The following is an 18,445-nucleotide window of genomic DNA, read 5'->3' on the forward strand; positions in this document are numbered from 1 at the left end:
TTCTCAGAGAAGGCATTAAAGTACATTTTGGTAACAACAACAACAACAACAAATTCCTTTAAAGAATTGTAAGTCATTGTGTTTCAGTGAGATAGCCAATCAGACAGCTCAGGATGAAAGTACAACCATGTTTCTCCACTTTCCTCTAAAGCATGTGAGAATGGATAGACTACCAGCTCATACAAATGTTCTACGTTATTTGGAATGAAACTAAGGACTATTCCTGGACCAGAGGAATAGACAGAGAATATTCTGACAGTTCAGGCACAAAAAAGAAAAACAAAAACCAACCACTCTTGCTACTGCCCCCATTCCCCCACATAAACAAACAAAACCACGAAAACTCAAACCCCCACATCACCCTGTAGCAGTCCCAACAGACAAAATATCCCAGTGCAAAACTGAACAGGGGAAGCTACTGCATGAAAAGGCAAATGTATCCATCTGAAACAGGGATGGGGCAGGGGGGGATTCTAAAGGAGGAGGAAGTCATCTTCAACCTTCATTTTCTGAAGCAGAGAAATGTTAGTCACCTCCCCTAAGACACACTCAGCCGACAACGTTTCTCTCTTTCTTTCACTGAAATGTGTAAGTAAGCTTCTGTACCTTGGGAAAGAGCGAGCCCGCAGCTGTTTAACGAAGGTCCGTGTTCCAGCCTGCACCGGTTTGGAACCATCATCCAACTCTGTGTAGTCGTGTCTGTGCCAGTTCCTCCTCTTCTTCACTACGAGTTTCAGAACGATTGAACTTTGAGTTAGTTAAATCAGATGGCTCAGATTAGCAGTCATCCCACCACTGAGTCAGACATGCCTCAAATCACATTACTACGATTAACAAACTGTATTGTTTATGCAGGTGACACTATACCTATCTGCAACAAACGGAATCTTCAGGACACCTGACAGTCATTCTCTATACTTCTATAGCTCCTTCTATGTGAGAACCTCAGTGCACATTATACACAGTGATTTAAGACTCCATATCCAGCACAGCACAAGTAAACAGCAGCAGCCTGAAAGTTGTCCAAATCTAAAAAGTCAGCAACAAAACTAGAAGTAGAACTTTAATTCCCTAAAGCTCAACTTTTTTTTTTTTTTTTTTTAAATAAACAGAACAATCGTACCTCTTCAAGATCCACAGACTTCATTTTATTTATTAACACAGAATCAAGCGGACCTAATCCCATTGTGGAATCTCACCATATGAGCATACCCATATCCAGCCTGATAATATTACTACTATTCACTACCGTATGCTGTTCAAAACTAAACCACCTTTCTTTTATCCACTGCTTATGTCTCCATAACAGTTTTGGGCGTAAACAGTTTTAGGCGTAAACTGTTTTGAGTAGGTGTGATCTTTACTATGCAAGCACAATACATATAACGTAAGCATTGCACCCCAAAACAATCAACTTCTGAGTTATTTGAAACTTTAATGCACTACTACAACATATTAATAAAGAACAAAGGATAAATTAATGTTCTATTACAATTTTGGAAATCTGAAACTGATAGTTCAATAGCAACTAAATTGCATTTTTAACAGTTCCCTATACTTAAAGGGCCGAGGAAAATGAAAAACCAGACATTCTCCTAAGAACTGTTGTGTTGGTCTCCTCATGACAAATGAGAGATACACAAATGAGGAAAAAAAAAACCTATTTTCATAGAATCATAGAACGGTTTGGGTTAGAAGGGACCTTTAAGGATCACCTAGTTCCAACCCCTCTGCCATGGGCAGGGACATCTTTCACTAGACCTCGTTGCTCAAAGCCCCATCTAACCTGGCCTTGAACACTTCCAGGGATGGGGCATCCATGGCTTCTCTGGGCAAACTGTTCCAGTGCCTCATCACCCTCATAGTAAAGGATTTCTTCCTTATAGCCAATCTAAACCTACACTCTTTCAGTTTAGAACCGTTATCTCTTGTCCTGTCACTACAGGCCTTGGTAAAAAGTCATCTTCTTTCTTATAAGCCCCCTTTATATATTGAAAGGCTGTATTTTAGAACATTGTAAGCTGTATGCAGCCTCCCCATTTGAATTTTTTGGCCGTAAGTGAAGCAGAGGACAAAGTGACTTATGATATCATGGTGAATTTACTGCCTGTCTTCAAATTTCCATTATTTCGTGACAAATTATTTCATAATGGGTATTTCATTAATTCATCTTAATCAACCACTCATTTTGTATCTTCATTTATAAAGAACACCACCTCACTGCTTTGAAAAGAAGCCCTCGGTTGTATCATCTATCTGTTTGTTAGCAAAATGCACTTTGGAGCACTTTCTGTCTATAAAAAAAAAAACTGTCTCTCTTGTCCTCAAACATTCAGCAGACTGAGAAGCCCCATTAAATTCCCAACAGGTGCCTCAGCAAAAAGAACCACCATCTCATCATCCGAGAAAGAAACTCCAACAGTGCTGAACTTGCTACCTTTCTATTGACTTAACAGCATTATCACTTACCACACTAAGAAACATACTAAGGGTACAGTAATTTTTAGGTTGCGTTTCAGTTTTTCCTAAAAAAGCCAAACTCTGCTCCACAGCATTAGATAGTTGCTACTAGAAGACCACCCCAAGAAGATTTACTGAGACCAGATCTATAATTTAACTAATGTTAAGCAGAAATTTAGTTACATCTGCTGAGGAAACACAGAAGAGGGAAAAGCTACTGTTACTTGTCAACACAAATGGTGTTTTACAGGCATATACAGAACAGCCCGCAATGCAAATATGACACCCAGCTAAACAACTGTATTAATACAAATTTGAACTTTATGGAAGAGCTCATCCTTAAGTTTACCAAAGTCATGATGCACCCAAAATCTAAAAAAAGAGCTAGCAATACTGAAAGCACAGCTAACAGTAACAGGAAGCTAAGGATTTAAGAAGAAGAAGAAAAAAAAAAAGGTAACTTCTAAAAAGAAAAAAAAAATGCTGCTTCTCCAGAAAAAAATGTTGGTTATATAGGAATAACTGACATCTTATAGTCATTACACATAAGAGGTAATTATTCCTATTGATAAGCTGTTTCCTACAGAAGTGACAAAATGTACCCTTTAGAAGACATTTAAGAGAATAAACTGACATTTATAGCTATTTGCTAACCTGAAAACCAGTGCTGAAGAGCCTGCTTAATGAGCCAACTATCCAAATACAGTAAAGTTTCATAAATAATGAAGCCAGGTTTATTAAGTTTTCAAAGCTATTTTCTCAGTCATAAATAATAATACAAGAAATTAGTGGCTAATACTAATTTGTAACAGAGCAGTTTCTCATAAAATTCACTGCTGTTGTAAGAGCTCATTAAAATTGTAAGATGATACAGCTGTTTAAGAGACTTTATAGCACAAAACCAATTTTTAAAAATCTGTCTTTGCAACACTTGAAAACGAGAAATTAAAGTTGTTCTTTTGCTTTACTTAGTACTTGGCAATGTACATCATCCTTCCATAAGTAAGAGAACACTGAAGAACAGAAAACAGTAATGAAAACTTTTTCCGCTTGCGTATCTCTTAATTCTAGAGCTTTTGTAACCCATTAAGACATTACAGTAACAGTTGCAAGAAAAATAATTTAACTGAATGGATCCTCACGCTCAAATTAAACCAAAAAACCCCAAACCACTACATAAGTTGAAACGCACATATAACACCTTCCCCTCCCAATCACTCCAAACTAGTGGAAGGAACTAGTGTTCACCCTTGCTGTTCCTGAAAACTCAGGCACAACCCTCTGTGACAATACTAAAAATACACACACCAAAAGTACGCTAGACAGTTGCAAGGGGGTTGAGAAAAGGAAAGGAGTGTGCTGGAAGTTTTCATGAAAAGTAAGCAGAAAGCTATTTTTAAATTACATTCCTTATACACTCAAAACAGTGGGCCAGTAACTGTACCTACTTTAAGCAAACACTATTCCTTGCCGTCTCACACTGCTAGTCTGTTTGTCTCAGAGACCACATGCTAGACTTCAAATGGGGACCATCAAGAGGTATACATCTGTACAATGAGGCCTCAAGTCTTGGAAGTGGTCCTTTAGGTGATTCCCAGTGACCAAAAAGGCAAGAGAAATGTTAGCGCAGGAAGACAGAAAAATCTTGAGGAGCATACAGTAAATCATACAATACCACTTCTAAGGCCTGGTACATCATCTCATATTGTCAGCTCAGATTAAACACTGGCATTACTACCATTGTCAAAAAAAAAAACAGGTGGGAGGGTATTTACAGAATTTGAGAAGGTAAAACCAGATTAAGAAAGTAACGTCCTGACACCCACAGTCCTGTTAATATTTACTGTACCTTGTGCTCTCTTAAAGCTCTGGATTCTAGAGTCTAGTGACAGACCTGACTCCCAGCATTCATGCAAATAAAGCATTTTCAGACTTAAGGATCACTGAGAAAACTTTGAAAATAACAAAATATAATATGAAGACTCTAAACCAAATAAGCTAAGAAAACTCCATAGTGTACTACTATTTTTTTTTAATCGCTCTTTTTTTTAATTATTTAGGATTTTAGGATTAATTATTTAGCATTTTACACACACGGCTGCTTACTAAAGGTCTTGTAAAATTGTTGCTCTTCCAAATCAAGAAGAGGATTTATTTTTGTTTGAAATACAAGAAGAAATTGACTGGTTCTCCTGTATTAATTTGATCTTTACATCTCGCTATGCAGTAGCTTTCTTTTCACTATTGGAAATTTTACAGAATTAATTTTGTAGGATACTGAAAGTAACCATCCATTTGGTAGTATGAAGTATGTGTTTCTTGTATATTTTTAGTGAATTTTTGGCAGTACATCATTTGATTAGATGGGATTCTATATACGTGTCTGCTGAACTCACAGATATACTTGCCCTCTTAAATCAAACAGCTGAATTTTTGTCTCTTTCAAAACTCCTTTAGACAAGGGGATTTTAGAACATGAAGCTGTAAATAAAAACGCTTTTTTTACTTACATACATAATTTTATATGACTGAAGCACTCTGGAGCATTGCTGCAACACTTGAACTCATGAGACATTATCAGTCTCTCTAAACACTGAAGTTAGTAGAGCCCAAACCACAAACGATCATAGACTTGATTCTGACAGCTTAGCTGAGAGCAATTAATAAAATTCCAGGTGAAGACATATTTCAACATATCACCTCTGCTTGCGTTGATAAGTCACATGTCTGAAGCTTCCACTAAATCTAGATGATCTACTTACTTGAGGCAATATGAAGAAATAAAGATAATTTTTACCATAGATTCTTGTCTTTTTTAAAAGACTTCCAACACAAAAATCACTCTTATCTCACTGTCAAATTGCTGCAGGTGAGACAGAGCTCGCATTAGAGCTAGCAGCCTCTGCATTACAAGAAAGGTTATTCACAGGCATCACAGTGAAGCATACTAGTTCTCCCAAATCAAGAAAAGACGTTTCAAATTTACTAGTTTATTATTTTGAAAGGCTGATATGATCCCCCTTCTACTCCTCCTCCTAGTCCCTCTATTCCACAGAAAAAACAGGCAGAAAGGTGGGGAAAGAAATGGATGTTATTTGTATTCTGATTTACAGAAGAGACATGCAGATTTTTAACTGCAAATGACAACTGGAATACTAAAAACTACAAGCATGTAAAACAGCATTTATCTTACCTTTTAGCCCCCAACCTAAAAGTAGCTAACCCTGAACTCACATAGTATAGAAGATACATATCATGCAACATACATTAATTACATCAATAAGTGATGCTTTATCACTTTGTTCATACTCCATAAACTACCAGTGAGGGTGCAGTGGTTTTAAACTTATTTCTAAATGGTAAATTTGGCTTTGAAAAGATTCTAGATCTTAAGTCACTGCTGACTATAAATCATTACGTGATCTTCAAGGGGGGGAAAAAAAAAAAATCACATTAGAAAACACAAATGACCATGACTTAGTGCATGGAGGTTAAAGACACGCAGTGCATGTAAACACTTTTCAGGTCTGAACATAGAAACTTAATTAATTGTTGGAAAGGTGAAATTCATTTTTACATTGTCTCCTTTTGAGAACAGAAGTCATGGGGAAAAATCTAGGCAGTTGGATAAAGCAGTATCCTTTCAGTAGTTACAGAAAGACAAAAACTGTTTTCTTCAGAATTGCAGTGTTACCAGCTTTCCACTGCAGATCTCTACAGCAAATTTATCTACTGAAAGGAGAACCAAAGAACAGGTCTCTCTTGCTGCTCTGTTTCACAGTCTCTTCTGGCAACTCATAAAATTGCATGAGGAGCTTGGTGGAAACTTGTTTATAAATCAGAAACCTGAAATTCAGAGCTGTGTAACTCTCAAGGACATAAATAGAAAAAAATAAAACAAAACCCACAGGAAGTTCATACTCTCAGATTTCACTGGACTGTTGTGGCATACAGCCTAGAGTCATCAAGAAAGGTAACACAGCTAACTCCTACATTTTCTCAAAGTTGCCTTCCTATGTATTAGAATTTTGATGATTAAAATATAGGAACCTTAAGCCATCTTTTGGATTTTCCTTTTATTTTTAACAATGATTCCCTAATTTTCATTCTCTCACTCTCTGTCAAGTCCAGATTGTTTTCTTCTAGTTCTGTGCACTTTGATTTCTCTAATCCATAGTGTTTGTTTTTATTTTATTCTATCTGCATCTCCAGATCAAGGAACCTTTCAGGACGGTTTGTTTTGTTTTGTGGGTTTTTTTATCAGCTCAGAGTTAGTCATGTAGAACCAGTACCTCCTAAATAATCAAACTCATCTTGAATGTTCTTCTGAACAGTCTTTTTCAATTGTACATGGAGAGAAAACAGACTGAAAGTGTAAAATAAAATTTGAACAACCCATACTTACTTAGAGAAGGCCCATGAAGAATTGCACAGTTGGGACAATGGTATAGATCAATGTCAACAGCATGGTGCTCCTCTACCCCAACGCAGCTGGAATAGTATTTTTAAAATGTTAATGAGAATACATGCAAGACTTATTTTTCAAGCTAAAAAAATGATTAAATCTTAAGTCTTTACCAGAACATGCTTAGTCTACAAAATCGTAATGAGATACCAAATCATCTCAACTACTGGGTTGCCCCACAAATTTTGAGTAATAATTTATCACTGAACAAAGAATGCCATTTTTTAAAAAAAAAGTCATAAAAAGGAAACAAGAATCAAATTTCTTTAAAAATGAGTCCACATTATATACCATTACCCCTCATCCCCCCAAAAAGCTTTGATTCTAATTACAGGAAACAGTTTATGCAAAATCATTCAAGCAATTTTCCTTATAAAAGTTATGATTTCAAAAAAATTCTGAAGTCTATGTGCTGTCAATTTATAGTAGCCATCACGGATTTTTTCTTGGTTTTTCCTTTTTTTTTTCCCTGCAAAAACCACATAACTGACTCCTACCCCCCAAGACAAATCAATGAAGAACACTTTCATATTCTTCCTGAAATTACAGTACTAGTACTAGCTATGTAAATTACACACACGACCACACAAATCACTCTGTAGCAGTGTTTTTGTTTTAAAATAGCAACAAGTATTTCAAAGAGCACTTGAGAGTTGTAATGTTTTCCCGGTGCACGTTTTTTCTCAGATAAAACATTCAAAGTGGGATTAAAGTTGAAGATCTTTGACAACAGTCATGACAAAACATCTACACTGCTGTATATCCAAATAACACAATTTTAAAGCCAAAATGAAGTACATTTTCTTAGAAGTTGAAACACTAGAGGTTAATTGGAGAAGATGTGCTTTCGCACAAAGTTCTCGGGGAAAAAAAAAGCAATCCCTACTTGCTGGTAGAATTTGAATCCTGGCAAAGTTCTTTCTCTCAGAAGTTCATTGACACTTATAAAATTGCTGACTTTATAATACAGAAGCAAGACTACAACACTGAACGTTTACACCAAAATTAGGTATTTATATTCAATGCATTCTAGTAACACGAGAACTTGAACACTACTCCATTCAGGTAACCCGTTTCATATCGAAAGTGTAATGACAGCTTAAACACTAAAGCTTTGAAACGACCCAGCTACAAGAAGTCTTTTCCCTAGCAGCCTAGTGCCAAAACTGCTGACACGCTCCAGTGTCAGTACATGCTGCCAAAACAATATACTAAATAGTCTAGCATTCAAAGCGCACCAATGAGCAAATCAAATCTGAAACTGAAGAGCACCTCCCATGTAACTATCAAGGAGAACTACACCATTCTGGATTCTCTGTAAACAGATTCAGCTGGTTGTTCTACTTCTCCATTCACTACATACCACATGAAATTCAGAAATTATATAGCTTTTTTTATATACATACTATTTTAAAATCTAAATACAAAACTCAGCTGCCACAGTTCATCACAATTCTTGCAATGTTTAGTATCTGTTTTAAGACCACAACTACAGGAATTGTTATAACATGAAAATTCAGCTGACATAAACAAAAAGGAAGGCAGAAGCAGTCTTGAAAAATGCATGTCCCATTTCCTTCTGCTTGTGTTCTCTCTCTTTTTATAGAATAGATGAGTGACTCATAATTCTATGTATTGTAAGAAAACTGTTTTAAAATGTACACTCTAAAAGCCCCAAATGAGAAGGCTGGTTTTATACATCCTTAGGAATCCCATTATTTTAGCTAAATTTTGGATTTTTGAACAGCTAAAGGGATTTATGTTGGACTGTATCTTGATCAAGTTTGCACAATTATTCAATGAAACGCAGTGCTCCACAGGAAAACTTCACTCCCTTTCCTTTTTCTTGGTGTTTATCTGATACATTCATCATCACCACAAACAGATTACCTTGCTGACTAACAGTAAGAACTTTGCGTCAAAGTATAGTAAAAATACCTTCAAGCTTTGACAATTGTTTGTCATATTCTGTTTAAGAATGTTAATTTTATTGTCTCTTACAGAACGGTACGGATAGCCTGAAAATAAAGCAGAAATTATGTTAAGTACTAAACACTTTCTGTGACTTGATTAATTCCATAACCTTTCATAAAGGCATATGGGACTTTATGTACAGAGACAGCCAGTGACACTGGAATGGTATTAGAATAGCTGGAATAGCCATTCAATACAGAAAGAAAACATTTTCGGTCTACTATTTATGCTCTAAACTCAGAAATAACTGGAAAGGCAAAACACTAACTGGGAGATACTGGAAGTGAATCTAGTAGCAGATACCCGAGTGATGCAAAGGGCAAATGAGGTGCCAGCACCTGCAAGAACAAGCATTGCCAAGGATGCCACAGAGCGTATCAATCACATACAGCACCATTACAAGTCACTTCCCTGAGTCCCTTTCTCCAACGTACACAGATGAATGTGACATTAATCATTCTGGCTACTAGCAAGCAATCAATTACTGTGGTTAAGTGCAACTTCAGACCTCAAGCATCAAAGCAAGGTCACCAAGAGGTAGCAGAGAGCCTGGAAAGCATTAACATACTCTAACACAGTAATACTCCCAATCCACTGATGTTTTCCTGAATGAAATATCATTATTATCTTTCACCTCGCCATCCATTTGGGTTGAAATGTCTTTAGTATATATTACCTAGTTTCTGAATTGCTCATCTCCTGCAGGGACACTGTAGACTAATCCTCAGGAATGGTGAAAAGTTTACAGTATTACAAAATAAAATATAATAATAATTAAAAAAACAACTGTAAGAGACTATGCAGAAATACATCTCCAAATCTGTTCATGAAGGTGGAAGGCCTGAACAGGTCCAATTTTACTTGAAATGGTTCTAGAAGCAGTAGCGAGGTAGAAAAATTTAGTTAAAAATAGGACTCCATAATATCAGTCTCTGAGTGGTCAGACCCTCGTAACTTCCCCAAGGTGTCTAGTATCAAGCAAGGTCAGCAAGGGGTAGTAGAAGAATCGGGGGGGGGGGGAGAAGTGCTAAGTTTTTTTCACATACAAGAACATACCCGTCCCTGGCAACGGAAGAAATCCCTTGCTACTCAAAGTTTGAGGAACCAATTCTCCAGACTTAAGTCTCACTATAAGGTGAAAGTTTTTGATTTAGTCTCAACTTTCCATTTGATTATTATATTTGTAGCTATGTAAAAGGAGCAAGTGTAAATGAAAAACAATCAGAAGAGGACTGCCTCATATATCTGAACCAATGGACCTCTGCTTTTCTGTAAAGGAAAAATAAGGCTTCTTTCACAGGGTGGGGGGAGAAATTCCTGCACAGCCTGTTCTCTACTGCAGTACTGCTATTAATTTAGAATTTAAGAGATGAGTACAGATAATTTGGTATGACAGATTCAACAACTGTTTCACAATTATGCTGGAATGCCTTGTACAAGGAGTTTGCAAAAGTCCAAAACATTTACAGGAAGCATTATCCCTGAAGACTGCATGGTTGTACATACTAAGCCACCCAAGGCACGTGGCACTTCTCTCCTACAGCAGCACGATGTTGTGAACAAGTATTGGATCCACGTCAGTCACCACACAGGCTGCTGCACTTTCTAAATCTAATACCTGCTTGCTCTCCATCCAGTCTGGCTTTTCTCGTCCCTGCTTCTGATGTTATCAAGCACAACCACAACATTTTAGAGATTGCTTAACTGCCTCTGTTGGTGTGACTGAAAGAATCCTGGTTTAAGAAAAAAATCCAAAGCACTCTTGATTCAAGGCCTTATTTTCAGTGTCCTTAAAGGGATACAACTACTTGAAAAGCTATTTTATCTTATCAAAACAAGTAGTGTATATACTCTACCATTATATGAAATTCCAAGTATAAAAGGGAATGATTACACACATAGCACTACAAAAGTCAAGATATGAGTAAAGTTTGGATGCCCATTTTCCCAACTTAATTGTCACAGCTGAAAAGACTAACAGGCCAGATTATCAACTGTCAGCAAGATATTCCTACTAGGAAATTTCTGAGATTTCATGTATACAAGGCATACTGAAAATATAAATCTTGAAAATTGAGAGATGTAAGCAATTCTCTATCTAATAAAAGGACTGCAGAAAACAAGATGGATTATCCTCAACATGGAAAAAATGAGTTAATTTGTCAAGAAGCTGGGTCGTACACAGGACACCATCCTCTTGGATTCCAACTTCTGTTCCTTTCCCCCATCACTTCAATTCCGTAAGCTCCTTTTTCACTTCTTTCAGAAGCACGTGGAAAACAATCTAACAGACCTTTCTTTCTAGATGCAACTGTACTTCTTATGAAGTTTCCCACAGTAGCTTCCACTTCTCTCAACACCAGTGTGACACTTTGTACCCATGCAGATGATGAAATGAGGCCATCACTGGAACGTCTACTTCTTCTTCAATAGTTATTTTTAGATAGATTTTTTTTTTACAATTAGATATTAATTTACAGCTCAAAATTGAGCCAAAGTTGTTTTAAGTCTCTTACTTTCTTCTTGGGACACACAAAGTTCAGGCCCAAAGACCTCTTGGTTTTCCACAGTCTGACCTGAACAGTCTGACTTTTTTGCTGTCATTGCAGCAAAAATGCAGGTTCAGGACTCTTGCTAGCATGTTTAATCAGGCACAATACCTTGCATCTTTTCCAAGCTGGAAAATGTAATTTTCAGTAATTTTATAAGATCCCCCTATATTCTCCCTGAATAAACACTATGGGTAATGTTCTTTCTCTACTATCCTATTTCTGAACAAGAACTCGGCACATCCTCTTCAAGTCCACCCTTGCATCAGCACCCACAACCTTTCCTTGCCTCACAGAGCACTGCAGGTTTTATCCAGTAGAAGGAGGGGAAAAAAGCACACGTCTTGACATCCAGTAGGAAGAGATTAACAAAAATCCTGGAACAGCAGAAAAATACTAGGGGTATTAGAGCATGTTCCCTGTTACTAGGAATACAGGGCTATAGACGATTACTAGGGGTATAGGCATGTTTCCTATTAACTCCCGCCCACCATCTGACAGAGCAGATCCCCAAAATCCTTTCTCAATTTCCAGTTATCCACAGAACAGCTGAGAAAATATATAGGTAGTGAGTCCCTACTGTTTCTTAACAGGGATGAGGAAAGGAGTAAGTAAATTCTAGAGGCAGCAAAGATTCATTAGTAAAAGGAGTCTTAATTGTCCAAAAACTGAAGTTACTACCGCAGAGTACAGTTTCACATCATATTAAACTGAGTGTAGTAGCAACAACTGTAGTTGTTGCTGCTGAAAAGAAGGTCCCACCCTCCTTCCTCCAACTGTCTGACCATGGACTTCCATTGTTTCTCTCACTAGATCTAAACCATCAGGCAGCCACATGACAAGTCAGTTCAACAAGCTGATCCAAAGGAAAAAATTAATCACCACTCAACCCACTTTTTCAGATAGGCTTTAGAAACCCTAGCAGTAAGATTCCTATAAATGAGAAATAAATAAAATGTTATATGTTACAGTTATATGCAGTTATTCACTAAATCTCTAACTTAATGTTATTTTCAAGACATGATATCTGAAAATATTCTGTTCTTTCATCTCTACACTATTTTGTCTTTCTAAAAATGATTGCTAAACAATAGGAAAGAGATGTCTGTTTAGCAATTCTATACCAACAATATACACATATATAGAAAGAGACTGACACTTGCCTTTTATAGTATCAGGCCTTATTACTGAATTTCAAATCATCACAGATGAGAGATATTTCTATTAATATACTGAGCAAATAACTCTGTAAGGAGTAAGCAAGTATGATAGTAAACTTTTCAGTTTACCTGTAACAAGGTCTGCAGTTGCTACTTTCAGTCCTAATCTGTTTGAGCATAACAAAACCCAAAATACCATTGCATTTATTGTCAAAATTAATTAGCAAGCTTGCAAGTTATGCAAATAACAGCTTCTCCTACCCCATCCCAAGAATGCAAAGAAAAGCATGGGGTAGGAAAACAATTTGGCAAATTTTAAGGAACTCTGGTTAGTCATTTAATTCAAGCCTATTTTTTCCAAGTGAGAAAAGGATGCCTAGTCAGCAATATCTACAGGTTAAAATGACAGAAGTACTAAAGATGTCACTGCCACAACCACATAGCCTCATCTGTCACTCATTCAGGGACAATATTAAAATACTTAATTAGGAATAGAAAGACAAAGTCATAGCGTGACAATACTGTTGACAGACTACATACTATCCCGTAGCACAAAAATTGCTAAAAAATGAAGTTTATTTGAAGGAGAGTCTAAAACTTAAAATACATGTAGTGAGCTTTAAAAACCTGAACCTCAAGTGCCAGCTAGATTTTTTTTCCCCCTCTCTTCAAAATGCATGCATTTACACCAAAGTAATAAAACTAACCAAAAAACACAAAGCAACACGGGAAAGTGCAAGGAACCACCAGCTATCTCTTACTCTTACCAGGATAAGCCTGGTAACAATTCTGGAATCACAATACTAGTAATTTTAGGCTTACAAGGATTTACTTTGGCAATTAAATAATTTTAAGGAAGTGACAAACTTCTATACGCTAGATATAGAACCATACTGCCTTAGAATAAATTACAGGAAAAGATACCCAACATAAAAATATCTGAGCTTTTGTTTTTGCCATATTCACTTTCCAAAACAAAATACCTTTTAAAAAGGAATGACTGATATAAACACAACTCAAATAGCATGCATAAATACACTTTTTAAAAATAATTTAAAAAAATAGAAAAACAGAATAATGGTTATCTGTAGCAAATATTCCCCTCTCTCAGAGCTACCAATTTGCTCCAGAAAAAAAATTAATACATTTTTTAGATCTGTATAAAATATATGCATGTCGGCCCAATAGCATAGTTTTGGTACATATTCACTCACATACATTCCAGCAACCCAGTTCTTAAGGACAGAGAAATGACATGTAAGGCCAACTCTCAAAATACCTCAAAGTACACTAACTTATTCAATATTGCATGATCTTACAACACACATAAGAATCCCAATAACAACAATGCTGCATGCCGTAATACACGTAGAACTCTGGCCTTTGATTGCTCAGAGGCATCTGTTCTGACACTTCCAAAGTCATGCTAGATCTTAGTCTACGTTAGATTAAGCATCACATTGCACACTAAAAATGTAAATGTTCGTTACAGAGGTTTAGACTTCCCTAATGTAATTGAACCCTATTGCTTCTAAATTATGTAATATTTCTCTGAAATGAGGTATTGCAGTAACACAAACATGCAGACAGATATATGATCTATTTTGATTTCAAAAGGGCCTTCCAAAGGCTCTGACTTCCCAGACCTCCAGATACAAAATTTAACGTTTGATAGCTATACTAGTGCTGTCCTTGCAGAAGACACTTTTAATGGCAATACTCATGCACATTCTTCCATTGAGAAAGAAAATCAGTATACATACCTTCTCTCTCAACTAACAGTGCTTTTCACTCCCTCAAAGCACAGAGGCTAAAATAAATAAAATCAGTACATGACATCTTGTCAAAGAGAGCTCAACTCCACAGAATGGATTCTGAAAAGAAGAAACTTAACAGGAAAATTATGACCAATGGAGTAAAGCTATCAAGTTACGTAACGATGTAGGTTCAGTTACAGATACAACAAAACCTTCACCTACATCCTTTGCGTACATTTAGGAATGTAGCTGTCTATTCAACGTAATCACCATGGTACTTAAAATCTCCAGGAAACAACACTGACATACGTTATTTGTACACTGATTCTTCCATCCCGTAATTCCAGTCCAGTCTGAAAATGAGTTGATATGTTTTTGAAACTGAACACATGCTTTTTTCCCCAAGACCTGGATTTTAAGTACAATTAGTTCAATTTACTGAAATTGCTAGAACGAAGTTAAGAGAGAAAGGGCCATTACTTTTACAAAATACTTTGACAACTGAATATTTGGTATAATCAGCATAATCTTACTTCTCATCATCTATGTTTATGAAAAGATTGTGTGAAGAGGTGATTTTCTATACAATTATTTCATGTAACTATTAGGAATTTAAGTAAAATGACTGTTCAAACTGCAGTCAAAAGACGTACATGCTCAGGAAATCCAAAGAGCTTTACAGGCAAAAATACACACTGAAGGCAAACAACCTTTTCACTACAATGTAAGACTGCTAGGAAGAGACACACAGTCCAGCTTGATTCATGATAGCATCAACCATCATGGATTACATGTAGCAGTTTTATGAGAGAAGTACTTTTCCTAATGATGATTCCCTGACAAGGCCAAGTTCACATCACCAAAGTACTTCTGACATATTCCTTCTGTTTAGTATCATCTATTAAGCACATACCCAATTTCTCCCTCCTTCCTATGCCAACAGAGATTTCTACTTACTCTTCCCAACCAGACTGATTGCATCAAGTTGCTTTAAAAGAGTATTTACAATTAATTTTTGTCCCTGTCCTTTTAAAATCATTGTTTTACAGAAGTGAAGGTCTGAAGGAGCCTAGATCTTTCAGTGTGGATTTTAGCAAAATAAGCTGCCTCAAGAAGATCAGAAAAATAACATTTAAGAAAACTACAACAGAACTCAAAACTAAACAGCATGTCAGTGACAGCAGAGAGAAAAGGCATTTTAAAAGCAGCAGTGCTCGTTGAAGGCCTTATTTCAGTGTGAAACCAATTAGATGAGATAAACCAGGATGACACCAGCAAGTGAATCAAAACATAAGGGAGGGAGGGAGGAAGGGAGGGAAGGGAGGAAGGAAGGAAATGTACATCAATCTGACCTGAAGGAAATTTTTTTAGCACTTTAAAACCAGTAATCAGTACAACCCTTCACATAAAAAGCAAAGCATTCAACTCAGGAATTCAGAAAGATTCTCTGTAGCAGTTCAGACTCCCATCTTTCTCCATTAATTTTCCCAGTGTGGCCAGACTGACACACCAAAGAAAAGGAGAAACAATAGTCCAATCTTACTTTAGGTACTGTGTCTTAGCAGAGTTGCAACTGCTAGAAGCATGTTGAAATAAATGAGAGCTATCCTGTCCTTCCCACAACTGATGCAGGAAAAAGGATTAACATTGGATTTCAAGTAATTCTAGGAATACTGGAGTCACAATTTATCTGACCACAGTCAACATTAATTTTAGTTCTGGTTATAATGCAAAGTCTGTAACAGCTTTGGTTTCCTATTAGGTAGCACAGGCCTTACACACAAAGAACACCACACATATTAATTATTTGGTTCAAAGAGAGAGGGCATTGGAAGGGCAAGAAAGAAGACAAAAATTAACTGTCTACCTATACACTGACAACAAAGGTTTTCTAGGTCTTTAAGAAAGTTTTTTCATTATGTATTTTTATCTCCTCAAGACTCCAAGCCAACGAAAGTTCACCTCTTCCCCCCTAAGATATTCCAGAACCTAGTAAAAGCCCCTGACAGGTAACTGCATCTTATTTACATAATTTGCCTTATTTCAATTCCCAGACAGGGTTATTCTATTATAATTGTGCTTACAAATAAGGGGGGGGGGGGGGGGGGGGGAACGGGGGACGGGGACAACCACACACCACCAAAAACCCCAAAACCTTACAACCAAGGAAAAAAAAAAAAAGAAAAAAAAGGCACTTTAAAATAACACCTTCAAACCACAGAGGTTTTAAAGGCAGAACCAACACTCTGTCTCGATTCTAGGAAAAGAAAAAAAAGAAAAATACACCAAACCACAAAATCTTCAACCCATTTAATACAGCTGCCATAGCTCTCTTGAAACAGACATCTTAACAGAGGGCCTGTGTGTGGTTGTATTCTACTTGAGAACAAACTACTACCCAAAATTGCTACCATTATTTCCCTAACAGAAAAAGGAAGAAATAGGCTAAGCTCTACTACTATAGAGATAACAAGAGGGTGGAAAAGGAAAGTCAGTAGACAAGTTAATTAAACCTTCACTCATTCAGGAATAAAGCAACTATGACAACGGTAACACAGCAGGCTAAGGCCTCCCCTTTTCCTGAATGAAGACATAAAAAATGAAATTTAAATAAGCTTTTTTTTTTTGTTATATATTGTCTACACACGTTTCCTTGACTAAACTTTTACATTCTTAGTTTTTTGCCTTAATCTTCCTCAGCGCCAACTTGCACACAGACTCCTGTTAATTATCACTCTGTCTCTAGCCACCTTAATGAAACATTGCGTATGATGTGGTTTTAAGAATTACTGGCATCCCAAGTCCTTTGACCACAATCAACACAAATTTCAGTTCCAGTGCAAAGTTTCCTATTAGGTAGCAAGGGCCTTTTGTACACAGAGCAGACATACTAGTTATTTGTTTCTAAGAGAAAGGGCATTGGAAGGGGAGGAAAGAAGAGAAATATCACCTGAATCACGAACAGCCTATGAAGAGAAACTGAGGTTCAATCCAAAATGACCAACAAATCTTAGGAAGCAACGACATGATACAGCTTGCATTGATCTAACAGCTTGCAGCCACTGGAAGAGGCAGGTTACTCATTCCCTTCCAAGCAAGCACTCCCATTCCCCTTCCATGCAATGGCCCTGGTACTTGCCTGGTTACAAGGCAACCTGTTTTCACTCACTTATCTGACAAAAGCTAACCTAACCAGTTTTCCGCCTGTTTATCAAGTTAGCTTACAGCACAGCTGGGACAACTATCAGAGCCAATCCATGAGAGGGAGTGGAACTATGTAACCTGGAGAGAGGGATATGAGAAGTAGGACTTGCCCCTTTTGGCGATGGAAGTCGCTAGACCCAGTCAGTGTTGAACTTCACTCTCGTTATTCTCTAATACTCAGAACTACTCCGATATAACAGATAAATTGCCAATAGCTTACCAACTAGATTGCAGGGAACATCCCTCCCTGCATCTGAAAAACTTCCTAGAAATTAATTATATAGCCTGCACAACATCAAAAAAGACGTTACTAAGTCCAAAAGATGCATATATTGGCACCAGATGCTGCAAGCGAAGCAAGGGTTTTTAGATAGCACAGCATTTAAGATGGTCTTAAGTCTGACTGCCTTTAGGTATCCCAATTTTTCTTTGATGAAGTGTTTAGTTTTACCAGTTCCTTGAGACCAGTTGTCTGTAGCTCCAGCTACAAGAGTAGCTGAGGCAAGTACCAGCCAGAGGTATGACTTTATGCCACTACCAATATGTTATTTGCCTACAAAACACTCTTTCCAATAATTCACTGAAGTACAGCAGTAACTACAACAGATCAGAAAAACAAACAAGTAACCCAAACAGTTTGAAAGCCACATTTCTAAACCACATCAAACATGGCTTTCCATAAAGCAGGACAAAATCAGGAGGACAAATTTTCAACTAGATTCCCACCTACTAGTTTGAGAGAAACGTGATGACCATTCTGAAGCATGAAGATACCTACCTGCTCTTAATAAAAGAAATACCACTTTATGAGCACTTGTTGGGAGACAACAAGACTTAATGTTTGGGGTTCATTTTTTAAAGATCGAGTGGAAAAAA

The 18,445-nt window shown here is 36.9% G+C and overlaps 1 protein-coding gene across 3 annotated transcripts in view; it reads right to left on the reverse strand.

Annotated features, from left to right (window-relative positions):
* The window catches only part of KDM7A (lysine demethylase 7A), a 71,466-nt gene that overhangs the window by 36,446 nt on the left and 16,575 nt on the right, over window positions 1-18,445 (reverse strand). For all 3 annotated transcript variants that reach the window (XM_076340049.1, XM_076340058.1, XM_076340040.1), the window contains exons 2-3: window positions 6,866-6,951; window positions 607-724 (exon numbers count right to left, since the gene is read on the reverse strand). In XM_076340049.1, the coding sequence (XP_076196164.1) occupies window positions 607-724; window positions 6,866-6,951 (204 nt within the window). The remainder of the gene's footprint in view (window positions 1-606; window positions 725-6,865; window positions 6,952-18,445) is intronic.

The sequence above is a fragment of the Aptenodytes patagonicus genome, chromosome 1, assembly GCF_965638725.1.
Source record: "Aptenodytes patagonicus chromosome 1, bAptPat1.pri.cur, whole genome shotgun sequence".
Classification (NCBI taxonomy): Eukaryota; Metazoa; Chordata; class Aves; order Sphenisciformes; family Spheniscidae; genus Aptenodytes; species Aptenodytes patagonicus.